At 39.9% G+C, this 13,608-nt stretch overlaps 1 protein-coding gene across 1 annotated transcript in view; it reads left to right on the top strand.

Annotated features, from left to right (window-relative positions):
* POLD3 (DNA-directed DNA polymerase) overlaps nucleotides 1–13,249 on the top strand; it is a 34,976-nt gene extending 21,727 nt beyond the window's left edge. Inside the window, exons 4-8 of the mRNA XM_089448617.1 lie at nucleotides 10,097–10,253; nucleotides 10,648–11,093; nucleotides 11,779–12,372; nucleotides 12,489–12,591; nucleotides 12,821–13,249. Coding sequence (XP_089304743.1) covers nucleotides 10,097–10,253; nucleotides 10,648–11,093; nucleotides 11,779–12,372; nucleotides 12,489–12,591; nucleotides 12,821–12,965 — 1,445 coding nt within the window. The 3' untranslated portion in view covers nucleotides 12,966–13,249. The remainder of the gene's footprint in view (nucleotides 1–10,096; nucleotides 10,254–10,647; nucleotides 11,094–11,778; nucleotides 12,373–12,488; nucleotides 12,592–12,820) is intronic.
* The last annotated feature ends 359 nt before the right edge of the window (nucleotides 13,250–13,608 follow it).

Genomic DNA, 13,608 nt, shown 5'->3' with positions numbered 1-13,608 from the left:
CCCCAGAGGGATTGCACAGTCCAGGCCAGAAGGACAAATTTTTTGAGGAAGGGCTCTCTCTGAGTGAGTTGACAAAGAGGTAAGACTTCCAGATCGAAGTTTGCCGGTGTCAGAGGAAGCAACGCAGAAGCTTCAATGAAGAGGGATTTTTTGGTGGGACACAGTTTTCTGCTAACAGTTTTTGGGCATAAAGACGTTAGAGGGAAGAGAGAGACACTGTTGAGGGAATTCTTCATCAGAGGACTTCCAGCCAAGGAGTCTGAATTGTCACTAGCTGAGCATCAACGAAGAGGGGCAAATCTACAAGCTCTAGAAAGGAGTGCGTAGGCTAGTCCAGTGCTACGCAGAGGAGAGAGGAAGCTATTCAACTTTTTGATTGGAAGAAATGGCAGCCAGTGGACTAAGAGATCAAGATAGGTTGGATGGGGCATCCAACTATGTGATCTGGAAGGCAAGGATGTCATGCCTTTTGGATGAGCATTTTCTCAAAGTCTACGTCGACAGCGTGGTAGTTGAGCCCACAGATCTAGATCAGCTCAAGAAGTACAAAGGAGAAATGGCGAAGACAAATAGAATGATCCTCTACGGAGTGGCGGATCATATAGTCTATCACATAGCTGGTAGAAATACTGCTAAGAGATGTGGGATGCATTGTCGATGCTATATCAAGGATCTTCCAAGCAATGGAAGATGTACTTGGAGCAGAAGATGAGATCTACACAGATGCAGAAGGGGGAACACATTGATCCGTTCCTCACGAAGCTTCAGGAGACCCGAGATGAATTGGCAGCTATGGGGTCAACACCTCAAGGTTCTGAGATGGTAAGACTGGCCCTAAATTCAATATTTGAGGAGTGGAAAGTCTTTGTCCAGAGCATCATGGGTAGGGCGACTTTGCCAAACTAGGATGAGATGTGGGTAGCTCTTAAGCAAGAGGAGCTGAGGAGGGACTTGGTCAAGTGTAAACTTGACAAAAGCAACAACAATGGGTCAAAGCCCAAGGAGGAGGAAGAGAATGCAACCCTCACATCCAAGGGGCAACAGGAACAACGAAAGAAGAAGAAAGATGTTTCGAAGATCAAATGCTTCAGGTGTGGTGAATTCGGTCACTACACAACACAGTGTCATCTTAGGAAGAAGGACAAAGCTGAGAAGCATGAGCCGAAGGTTGTAGCCGCGAAGATCGAGGAGGATGAGTTTGCCACGACAGTTGAGATACCTCCAAGGGGGAGGTTGGCTGATTTAGAGTTGTAGTTCAAAAGAGCTACAAATGGGCAGGATCCTTGAGGAGCCCACCTCTCGGATCAATTCCTTGCTATGAGAGCCCATATAAGTAGTAGCAGGATGGACCAGTGCTAGTTGGTGCAAAGGCGTGCCAAAGTGGCAGTTGCAGTGGCTAGGAGCGCCAAAGACTGAGCAACCCAGAGCAGAGGTCAGCAGCAGCACAAAGGCTTTAGAGGGTCAGCGTAGAGATTAGCAACAGTGAGACTCCAGCAACGAGATGCATCATACTGAACACCAGTTTAGTAATTTGGGATGATTTTCCGTTGTTGATGCAATAGCAACAATAGTTGGAGAAGATTGTAGTGCAGATGTAGTTGGCAGTGGTAGTGCCAACAACAACATGGATGCAAAATTGAGATGGAGTTGCAGTACAGATGCAGTGTTGTCAGTGGTAGGGTCAGCAGCAGTACAAATGCAACACTTGCGCAGTAGTTGGTGGATAGGATGTCAGACATCAGCAGTGCAGAAGAAGATGTTACAGATTAGAGTGATGCTTCAACAGGTTGCATTGCTAAAGCACATTCCTCGCTAAGAGGGAATGTTGATTTCTGGTAGCATTGGATGTGCTCTAAGTCTCAAAATTTGCAGGGAGGCTTAGACACATGCATTCTCCAATACCCATAAATAGTTTTGGGAAATTCCACCTGGAGGTAGTTTTATTAAAATAATTAATTATTTTTAATGAGACCCTAAGTCTAAACATAGGAAATTAAAATAATTAATGGGTATTAATTTAATTGTGGGTGAAACTTCTAGAAGAAGACAAAGATCAAGTCAATGTGATCCTAGCCATTGATTAGAATGTAATATGGGCCGTTGATTGATCAACGAGAGGATTATAAGAGAAGGCTTGGGCACTTGGAAAACACACAGAGAGAGTTCATAAGATCGAATTTCTGAAGCAGAGCAGCTGTCGGTGAGAAATTTGAAGTGAGCTTTTGCAGTGAGGGGTAGGGATAGTATCTGAAGGGAAACCTTTCTCGGTCGGAGAATACTCAACAGAGAAGGTAGAGGGAGATCCAACAGTGGCAGCGCAGAGCCACGCAGAGGCAACGCATAAGTTGAGAGGAGATTTGAAAATTTGCTGAAGGAATCGATTGCAAAAGTTGGGAGCTGGGGTGTGAGACTGGGAGGCAAAAATCAAAGTTCCTAGGCAGGAAATCGATCAGTCGGAGGAGTGACGTTGTCCCTAGAGGTTTTAACGTTGGGCTGACGCAGAGACTGCGCAGAGGAAGCTAGGGGCAATCATTTAGGGGCGGAATAAACCGGGATTTCCAGTGATAGTGTGAGATAATCTCTCAGATCTCTCGGTCAGTGATATTATCAGTAACTGGATTGCTGGGAAGGCATCTAGAAGTTGTATTCATAAATTACTACTGCATAATAATAAAACCCTCAAAGCTGCTGCACTGGTTTTCCCGCATTGGGTTTTTCCGTGGACATTTGTCCAAAAATAACTGTGTAGATGTGTGTTGTATCTCTTTCTTGTTCAGTTTCTTGTTTCGGCATATTATTTTTAAATAGTGAATGCTGCAGTTATAATTACTTCGATATTTACTGTAGAACATAGTAAATAACTCGTATGGATTAACAAGTAGGAGAAGTAACATCAGTTTGTTGTAGTAGGGAGAAATGTTGGAATAATGATCCATTTGTCAATTGTTAGTGTTATTGTAAAGTTGTTATTTTGTGTGAGATAATTATGGATTGATTGATTGAGATAACTATGGAGTGATTTGTGGAGTTATTGATTGAGAAATGTGGAGTTGACAAAATCCCGAGATCTCTCCTCATGTATAAATATATGCCTATGTTAATGAAATTTGATTGAGTTGGTGTGTGTGAGATGTGTGTATTATTGTCAAATTATTTGTGCTCTGTCATTTGTTTTCTGTTGGTGTGTTTTCTTCAATTTTGGGCATTCGAACGTGGATTAAGGGGTGATTTGGATGATTGACCGATCTTTACTGTAAACTTGTTCTCTCAATTTATCAGGGAGGTTAGTTTTTGACCCCAGTCCAGTGGGACCCTCTTTGAGGCCTTAGGGTTATAGGAGGGGCACTACTTGGGAGACTTGGATTGAAGTAGCATGTTCATGATATTGCACACTTATTGCTTTCCTTCATTCCCTAGATTTCATCTCTATTCTTCGGGCTTGTAATCATTGGTTCATTGGGACTGACACCCTCTTATCCTCATCCCTAAGTTCAGGCCGGAAAATTTGTCCTAGAGGTCGATGTAGCTAAAAGAATGTTAAATGCATGAACTAGCTACAATGAAAGAAAAAAAAGTCAAAATGCTAAAGTTGGCTAAGACATTAATTAGCGTGTGGGAAAAAGCCTAGCATGAGCTCTACCCCCCTCGTTAGCCATCACACACTTGAGCACTTGATACTCCATGACATTATAAAGGAACTCTTGCATGTGCCAACATTGATGAATGAGAAATTGACTCATAATTAAGGGGTAATAAATGGTAAATCATTAAAAGAAATCTTGGGCTCCTAAGCTATGCTCCCATTTGAAGCATAATAAAAAAAGAGAGTAAAAGACACAATAGAGGGGTGGAAAAAGTAGGCCAAGGAAAGGGATAACTCATGCCTCAACAATTGCTCCATCCTTACATCTATATGCTCAGGATGATGGACCTCCATCAGCTAGTATCATGGCCATGGCACCTTGCCCTGAAGTTCTTCCCCTCCATTGCCACTATTATCACAAGCACTTGTGGATTGAAAGGTTGACCTAGGACCTGCCACCATCTCTTACGGGTTAGAAACATAATAGGGTTGGTCATCTAGCCATCCCTTACATAAGTAGGGAACACTTTTATGAAATTTGGTCTAGTTAGATATTTTAAGGTGATCTTAGTTTGAACTTTGAAGTGATATTATGCCCTTAACAATTAAGTATGGCCAACTATGATGCATCTATGGTCATTGCCCCTAATGATTGGTGGCTTTCACTTGATCTTGAGATGGTTTTGGTAGGTGGTTTTTCACACAATAGTAGAGACCTTTGAGGGCACATGTCCTTGAGTTGGAGACAGATGTTACCTACCAAAATGTGGGTCACCCCATAGGAGAAAAAAATTCTCTTTCTTTGGACAACCAACCAACAAATAGCACTACATTGCTTAGTACATGACATTATGCTAGGATCCTCAACTATTTGCACTAGTCAGTCACTTATCATCATCTGGCTTTCCTCTTGAAGGAAGGTGGGTCATCATTTGACATGTATCTTAACCATCTCGCAATCATGTGTTTTTATTTATTGTTTTGGGCATTTTAACATGGATTAACGGGTGATTTGGATGATTTACCGATCTTGACTGAAAATTTGTTCTCTCATTTTACTAGGGAGGTTACTTTTTTACCCTAGTCCATCTAGTGGGACCTCCTATAAGGCCTGAGGGTTATGGGAAGGGCATTACTTGGGAGACTTGGATTGGAGTAGCTTGTCATGATATTCCACATTTACCACTTTCCATCATTCCCTAGATTTCATCTCTATTCTTTGGGCTTATGGTCATTAGTTCATTGGGATTGGCACCCTCTTATCCTCATCCTTAAGTTTGGGCCAAAAACTTTACCTTGGAGGTTGATGTAGCTAAAAGGACGTTAAAAGCATAAACTAGCCACAACGAGAAAAAGTCAAAAATCAAAATGCAAAAGATGGACGAGACATTAATTAGCTCGTGGAAAAAAGCCTAGCATGAGCTCTAACCCCATCGTTATTCATCACCTAGTTCCTTGAACATTTGATGCTCCATTCCACAATAAAGGAACTCTTGCATGTCTCTATGTCAATCAACGAGAAATTGATTCATCATTATGGGGTAAATAAATGCTAAATCATTAAAAGCAAGCCTGGGCTTCTAAGCTATGCTCCCATTCAAAGCATTATATATATAAAAAGTCAAAGGTGCACCAGAGGGGTGGAAAAAGCATGCTAAGGAAAGGGGTAACTCATGCCTCCATGATTTCTCCTTCCTTACATCTATACACTTAGGACGATGGATCTCCATCAGTTGATACCGCGACCATGGCACCTTGTCCCAAAGTCCTTCCCCTCCATTGCCACTATTATCACAAGCACCCTTGGATTGAAAGGTTGACCTAGGACCTGTCACCGCCCCTTAGGGGCTAGAAACACCTAATAGCGTTGACCATCTAGCCATCCCTAACACAACTAGGGAACACTTTCACAAGACTTGGTCTAGTTAGATAGTTGAAGGTGATCTCATTTTGAAGTCTTATTATGCCCTTAACAATTAAGTATGGTCCACTATGATGCATCTATGGTCATTGCCCCTAATGATTGGTGGATTTCACTTGATCTTGACATGGTTTTGTTAGGTGGTTCTTCACAAAACAATAGAGGCATTTGAGGGCACATTACATCACTCTAGTGCATAGCATGCCCAAGCCGTTTTGCACCTTCCAGAGAGTAGTGATGACCTTATAGATGTAGTGTTACCCCACCAGAGAAGAACATTGAGCACTTTGATGATTCCATATGATGATTGACACCTTAGAGTACCCTTAAATGCTAAAATGTTGAGCTCCTCTTGCTTGGTATTGGATTTACTTCATATTGTACCCAGTGGATCCAAGATTCCTCCGAGTTGGTCTTGACACTATTTGGTGGGCATTGCTTGTTTTAGAGTCCAAATGATGATGGTCATCTCTAAGATGGAAAGGGAGGACTTGTACTCATTCTTGGAGCCCCAACACCGGAAGTACCACATCACCCATCTAGCCCTTGAGAGTGTGACATAGGGCACCCAAAGCATGGTTTCCAGACATAGAGGCACTTCTTGAGGCTTCCCCTCAAGATTTGGAGTTGATTATGATGATGGGGCATCTGCCTAGTCCATTCCACATCTTGATGTGGCATTTATTGCTCAAAATGAATATGATGCTATGCTTTTGGAGGATATCGACCCACACGTGTGGGCATTTATGGCATTATTTTATTGTTTTGAGCTATGGGGTTGGCTTGTAACCCCTTGTCTTGTCAAACACTCAAAGTCAAACTTGTTTTAGGGCTTGTAGGCTTATTTATTTTTAAAAGTGAAGGGATAGACCTCATATAAATAGAGGATCCCTCCACTTCTTTTCATCATCGCACATGTGAATTCAGCCTCCTTAGAGAGAGTGCGAATTGCCTTTGTCTATTTCGCTAGTTCGCAAAATGTGATTTTGTGGAGCATCTCTACATTGGAGATTGATTTTTGCATTGGAAACATCTTTTTGGGATTGAAAGAATGCTTTCTTGGCAGAATTTGTAAGTTTATTGCTGATTTTTCTATATTTTGCATGTGAATGAATTTATGCTAGGGTTTTCAAATGTTCCATGACTAAATGCATATTGTTTATTGGAAATCTTGGTGAAATTTTGCATGTTAAAATTATTCTTCCTTGAAACCTATAGAAGAACTCCTAGGGTGCATCTTCTATATTTAATTTCTCCCCTCACAAAAAAATAGATAGGGTTTTACCAAAGGAAAATTATTTTTTCCCCTTTACTCCAATCAAATTTCATCTTCCTTTAAATTTTTCCCTAAAACTCTATTAGACCAAGTAGGATTAGGCACTAGCTAGGGTTGTTTTGATCAAAACCATCAAAACCTAAATATTTTTTTTCCTTGCATCTCTCAGGCTTTTTAAGGCAAGCCACTAGGGCATTTCTAGGGCTGATTTGCAACAAAGTAGAGTTAGATGCTTGTGGATAAATCTCCAAGGTTTTCCTTTATAACCCTTTTAAAAGCAACATCAAGCACTGATTGTGGTAAGAACTCCCTAAGTAGGGCTGATGTCATCCTTTCCAAACTCCTTTTTGTCATTAAAACCCTAGTCCCTATCCACTTCAACTTGAAGCCTATTTGAAGGTTTCCCCTACTATGTTGATGATTTTAATCATTAGGGAAACCCTTTCTTTGACTTCTACATCTCTAGATACTCCTTTATCATTGCATACAAATAAACCTTAGCATGTAGTAGTCCTTAGCTAGTCTAGGGTTAGAATATTTGTTCCTTTATAAGCCTAATTCAGCTTTAAAGTATCTGTCCCTAGACCAATCATATCACCTAGAGCCCTGTAATTAGAATACCCTTATGGGTGAATACAGGGAAGCATCCATTGTGGTAAAATTCCACTAAACAACAGGACGAAGATTGCTGAGGTGACAGTGGCAATCTTTCCTCATTGTTGCCATAAGCTCTGGCTCTTGCTTTGTGAATCTCCTTGCAAGGCCTGCTAGATTCTGGGGCAACAATACAGTTTCATAAAATAGAAGTGCATAATTCAATTTGTTATTAAATCTTAATTGAACAGGTTCACATATGTCAATGAACAAATTTGTGTTATGTAGAATTTTTGCATTACTGGAAACAGAAATTTGAGATACATTCTGATATTGTCTATACTCACAAATTCTTTCCTCACAAAGGCTTATTTAGTATCTTACATAAAAATATCGAAGGGCTCATGTCCTGGCCTCAACAATGACCAGAGGGTGCGTCCTGAATGAGGTTCAACCTTTTAATTTGACTCTTCATTTATGATTTATATAGCTAATTGATTTATATAAACTTGTGCAATTCATTTAAGGTCTGCATTTGCATTTAACAACATAGATAATTGATTGTAACTTGCAAGTCATTCAACTGTACAATAGCTTAAAAGTGAACATTGGGATTAAAGGTGTGTAAAGTTTTCACAATGCATAAGCTCTGTTGGAAGTTAAAACCGTAGATAGTTTCTTAGTATTTCTGAAAGATCAGTCCTAGGTTTAAATAGCAATTTTTAAGAAAGATTTGGCACCTAGGGATACTCTGAAAGTACCTTACTTCAGTCAGATGGAAACAACCCTCGGAACTGTTGAAGAATATAGGGCAATCAGAATTAGAGTGATTCTTCTTGACCTGATAACAATTTGTGAAGTTCTTTTGCAATTTTTCTTAGCTTGATCTGCTTCTTATTACTAGTGTGTGTGATTACTTCATCAAACTGCTATCAAAAACAAAGAGACAAGAACACAAGATATTTGGCTTTCTGCCAGGGCCAAAACCTCTCCCTCTTGGAGAGATAAACCGGCACAAAATTCTTCTTATAGAGATTGCAATTGATGAATACCAAGACCATGACCCTTGACCTATTCTGCCACTCCAAGACCAAGACATCAATCCCTTTCTCTGTCACTGCTGAGATCATCATCATCACTGCTGCACCTTCACTGAGATCATCCTTGCAGCTCCTTTACCGAGATGATCATTGATGTACTTTCATTGAGGTCACCATTGCTGTAGCACTGAGACCTTCACAACAGTACCACCAAAATCTTTTACTATTGCATCTTTCCTGCACCTTGCTGCACCGAGATCATTGCTATACCATCGAGACATATGAGAGTTACATTGAGATCAAAATCATGATCCTACAACTACCATGATTACATCTATGCCAGGATCAAGACTCTGCATGAGAACGTATCACAGAGATCCTTCCTTATCACGAATATATCAAGACTGACACTATTTAATATGTTTATACAGTGATCACCAAGTTACTGACTATGTCTGGGATGAATGCCGAGATAGTGTGCTGTTGTGAGATCACTGAGATTCATGAATGCTGAGGCTGCTAGGGGACAATTCCGATTCCCTTTCCACTGTGTTATCCTCCGAGACTTTACTTTTCATAATTATGCCGAGACTGTACCTCTGTGGTACCATCCGAAAGAACAGAGATCTCAAGGATCAGCGAAGTCTTGAGACCATCTTTATGCTGAGACTGTCTTACTGTTCCATGCCTCTCCATCCGTAGTCTTGAACAGCTGCCTTCCTGAAATGTGGATCTCTGCTCCTATACCCATCCGAGATCTCCTTCCTGTACCTCATACCCAACTGAAATTTCAGAGAAGAATGCGAGTTCTGTACTTGAGATTTGTGGATACCCTAGCCACATATTTATAGTGGTTGCTCCTTGCAAATAAGCCGACTTGTCAAGTGAAACGTTGTGTCTCCTCATTCTGAGCCGACATGACATTTAAATATATATATTGAGGCCGACATGATGATCTACTTGTCGTTTTGCTTGCAGACTTCGTTGTGCTTGCTTTTGGAGGATTGATCTTGGTCCCGAGGGCTGCTCTAGGCTTGAATATAGGATTGATCTTGGTCCCAAGGGCTGCTCTAGGCTTGAATATATTTTACATAGGCTCATGAGGAGCTCCTTCATACATGACTTGACTCTTTGACATATTAATAAATCCTAAAGACATCAAGAAGAAGTCTTTGACCTAATGACACTTCTTGCTCATGAAACCCATGCAGCAAGGCATACAAAATAAATTTATTTTCTTTTATTACATCATTTACAAAGATCAAATCATTATGAAGACCGAACCTAGTTAGACTTTCTTCAACAGAAACATCCAAAAGTTTGCAGCAAGACGTGATTATTAAGTCCAAGCATTCTTTATTGTTGTCACCTCCTTAAGATTTCTTTTGATATCTAGTTTAGTTTTCTGTATATGTTGCAGTAAATAGAGAAATGGTGAGTTTCCAAAATAGAAATGGTTTTGGAAACAAGCCTTCTTCATGGTGAAATGACTATATTTCATGCTTGTGTTTGTAACTAGCAGACTTTTGCTATTAATGTTTCAATATATGAATCTCAATATGATACGGACTTATTTTTGAATTGTATCAATTTAGTGTTATATGTTAAGCAAGTTTAGTGTTTTTTAGCTTGGTTATCTGAGAAGGTATCTGACTTTATCTGCCGTCTCATTTGATTGGCAGAAGCAAAGGCCGACATTAGAGATTCTTCAATGCGTATCTACAGTGTGCAATCTTGCCTTCCTAAGGATCCTGCACATCTATGGAGTGCAGAGTTTGTCCAGGCAGAAGAGCTCTTTAACCAGCCTTCAGGGGATAACAATTGTCTCAGGGATAATCGGTAAATTCTGCGTACCATTTATAAATGTTTAGTTCTAGTTATTGGCATATTTGTAAGAGTATTTTTCCATGGAGAGTTTTTAGTTCTAATTCATTCGTTTCAAAGTGAGCAAATGATATTACTAGAGAATCTGGTGACATGTTCCTAATGTGGAATTTCAATGCAGCCTGAGGACTAAAAGTTATGTGCTTATATTTTGAAAGGCAGTTGTGGAAGTGAACATTACCTGTTACTGAGATAATATCCAAATGCTTAGAATACTAGCTTGAATTAATGCAGCTTTTCACAATTCTTAGTTTGGTGTTTATCTTCAGAATTCCTGTATTTGCGTTTGCATCTTTTGACAGTTCTGAGTTTGGTGTATCTTCAAAGTTCTTGTTTTTCCAATTTGCAGCTTTAGTGCAGTATCATATTCCTTGATGAAACGCAACTTAAATGGAACAAATGCACGCATTGGTCTTCCTGCCCCTGGAACACATCAAGTATCAGCTTCAGGAGTCAAAGTAAATGGACTTACTAAACAGGAGACTTTGCCTCAGCAAGTAAATATATCATCTATTTCACAAAAGTCAGTGGCAGTGGTTCCAAATGCTGCAGCACAGTCATCCATGGTAACAAAAGATGTAAAGGAGGCTTCAGCTGGGAAAACTACCAATGATTCCGACACAAGTAAAACTTCTGCAGTTGTTGGAAACAAAAAGAAGGCACAGAATGGGAAAGCTACAGGAGGTGCACTAGCAAATTTGTGGGGCCGTGCATCAAGCAAACCAAAGCCTAGCTCTCCTCCACCCCCAACAAATACGAATAATGGCAAAGATGTTTTGCCTCCAAGTATGCCTTGTGAGTGTTTCTATGTTTTCTTATGTTTGTTTTTTTTTTGCTTAGGCTTGTTTAAAATTAAAATGCCATCAGAAGGTTGGTGGCTGAATTTTGGCGTTATCTCAGCATATTAAGATTTCTGTGTTAAAGTACTTGGTTAGTGTATTGAATGATGGTTATAGTTGCCATGCTTGGGCAACCAATGTTTACTGTGCTATTGACCCATTAATGCGCGGGGGCCGTATATGCCCACCATTGGATTTAAGCAAGTACATTATCCAGCGGTGCGCATATACAGCTCCCGTGCATTAATAGGTCAATAGCACCGTAAATATTGGTTGCCACCATACTTGTACTTTAATTGTACTTGCCGAGGCAGGTTGCTTGGGCTACTCAGCATACTTGGCAGTATAGAGAAAGATCATTTTAATTGCAAGAAAATCTTAGAAAGTACAGTAAGTATTGCTTGTCCAATATTATGTTAATGCAAGTATGGTAAGCATGGAGCTGAGTATGGTCAGTACATATGGCAAGTATTGATGGTTAGTCAATGTGCTCATGCTGAGGAGTCAAGCACTCCACTAAATGCCATACTCAGCATACTTGTGATTACTAGCAAGTCATACTTGCAAGTATTGTAACTATGACATTGGGTTTTTGAAACTATTTCTTTTTGTCCTGTAATCATACCTTTGTGAAAAATCAGTGAATGCAGATGCCCAGATAAGTGCATGGGAAGCTGGAGGCAATAGTAGTGAAGATGAAGATTTTTCACAAATAAGAAGAATCCAGTCAAAGGGTGGCAGTGGAAAGAAACGACGGGTTGTTTTTGATATGTCAGATGATGAAAATGAAGATGAGATGTTTGGTTCAGAAACTGTCATAAGCTTGGCCTCTCCAGAGCCTCCTAAGCAAAGACCTGGTGCTAAAGCTGAACTTGAGACTGTTCAAAACACAGGTACACCTCAGGAAAACAAAGATATCGAGAGAGGGAAGGGAACAGATAAATCCAAGGCCATATCTGCAAGTAAATCAACAATGTCTGGCAAATCTATGAAAGGCATTCAGTCTGGGCAAGCTCATGTTCAAACAAAAAGTACAAATAATGATTCTGCAGATGATAACAGTAATTCAATGTCTGCTTTGAGGGAAAAAAATACCATTCCTCCTAAAGCAGCTGGTAACAAGAATAAAGTTTGTCCAGTAGAGTGCACGCCATCTGATGATGCATTGGTGCCAAAGGCAGCTGCCAAGAAACGGAAAGTACTCAAAACACGTATTGATGAACGAGGGCGTGAAGGTAAATGGAATGTTTGCTTTAGTTGCTACATCCACTCCTCTTTGAAGTTCTACTTATATGCTAAAGAGCAAATAGTATTCATGTGGCTAAACAGTGTGCTGGTTGTTTACTGTCAGTAACTGAGGTGACATGGGAAATTGATGGTGCTGAATCAGAGAAGGCCAATGATGTTAAGCATACAGTTAATAAACCCTTTGCAGCTGCGCATGCTGATAATAAGTAAGTCTGTTTCTGTTGTCCTGAAAAACATTATATTTGTTCAGTATCTGAATCTATCTTTGCCTGCTGCTAATATTCAACAATGGAGGGTGATGTATAGAATTGATTGGCTAGTATGGTCTTTATTCTACTGCCACTGAAGCTGGTTTTGACATCTAGAAGTCAAAAGGCTTTCTGTCATCTGGTCTTGTTTTATTTTAAAAATGTCTGATCTGGGAGTATGTTTCAGGCATCTGGCAGCTGGCAAAGTTCCATCTGTGGAACAGTCACATCCTGCTAAACCAGCAGCTAAGCCTAGCACTAAACATACACAAAAGGGCGCAGGAAAAGATACACGACAGGGGAACATTCTTTCATTTTTCAAGAAGAGTTGAAATTGTTTTTTGATCTTGTTGCATCTATAGCAAAAGTTGCCTTGTAATATTATTGAGATTGTATGTCAGGTAAGCTTCTTTGATACTTGGTCTTTGGATAGTTACGGTGTATATTGGTCCATTAAGAATCATTATTATATCTGTTTTCAAGGCTAGCATCAGCAACTAAAACATTTGTTGATTTGGTGATAGCTAATGGAATGTTTGATGCTCACAAAGGAACATGCTATTGCAAAGGAACCTGAAATGGAATATGACATCATAGTTTCTGTTGTTGATTTCCATTGCCTTCAGCCTTTATTATTATTGACAAAGATTGATTGACTTGTCTTTGAGAACATGTGGATGAAGTGACTATCTAGTGAGTTAGATGTATCGGTTGGAGTTTCATGCCATCACTTATGATGGAAATCCCTTGATGTATGAGTTCGGTTTAATGATGGTATTCTGTCTATTTATGGTGATATTCATATCCTGGTTTTCTTTTCTAGGGTCACAAGTCCTATAGCTTGTATAAATAAAAGAAAATTGTCTATCGATTCACAAAAGTTCAACCACCCTTGGAAGATTATTTGCAAATCGTTATAATGTACGAAATGGTGTCTTGCAGTAGAATATTGTACATCTTATAAACATTACTAAT

The sequence above is a fragment of the Pinus tabuliformis genome, chromosome X, assembly GCF_031772625.1.
Source record: "Pinus tabuliformis cultivar Carrire ecotype Pingquan chromosome X, CPIR1, whole genome shotgun sequence".
In the NCBI taxonomy this organism is placed as follows: domain Eukaryota; kingdom Viridiplantae; phylum Streptophyta; class Pinopsida; order Pinales; family Pinaceae; genus Pinus; species Pinus tabuliformis.
The sequence above is the reverse complement of the archived record's forward strand: the minus strand, read 5'-3'. Positions and strand labels throughout refer to the sequence as shown.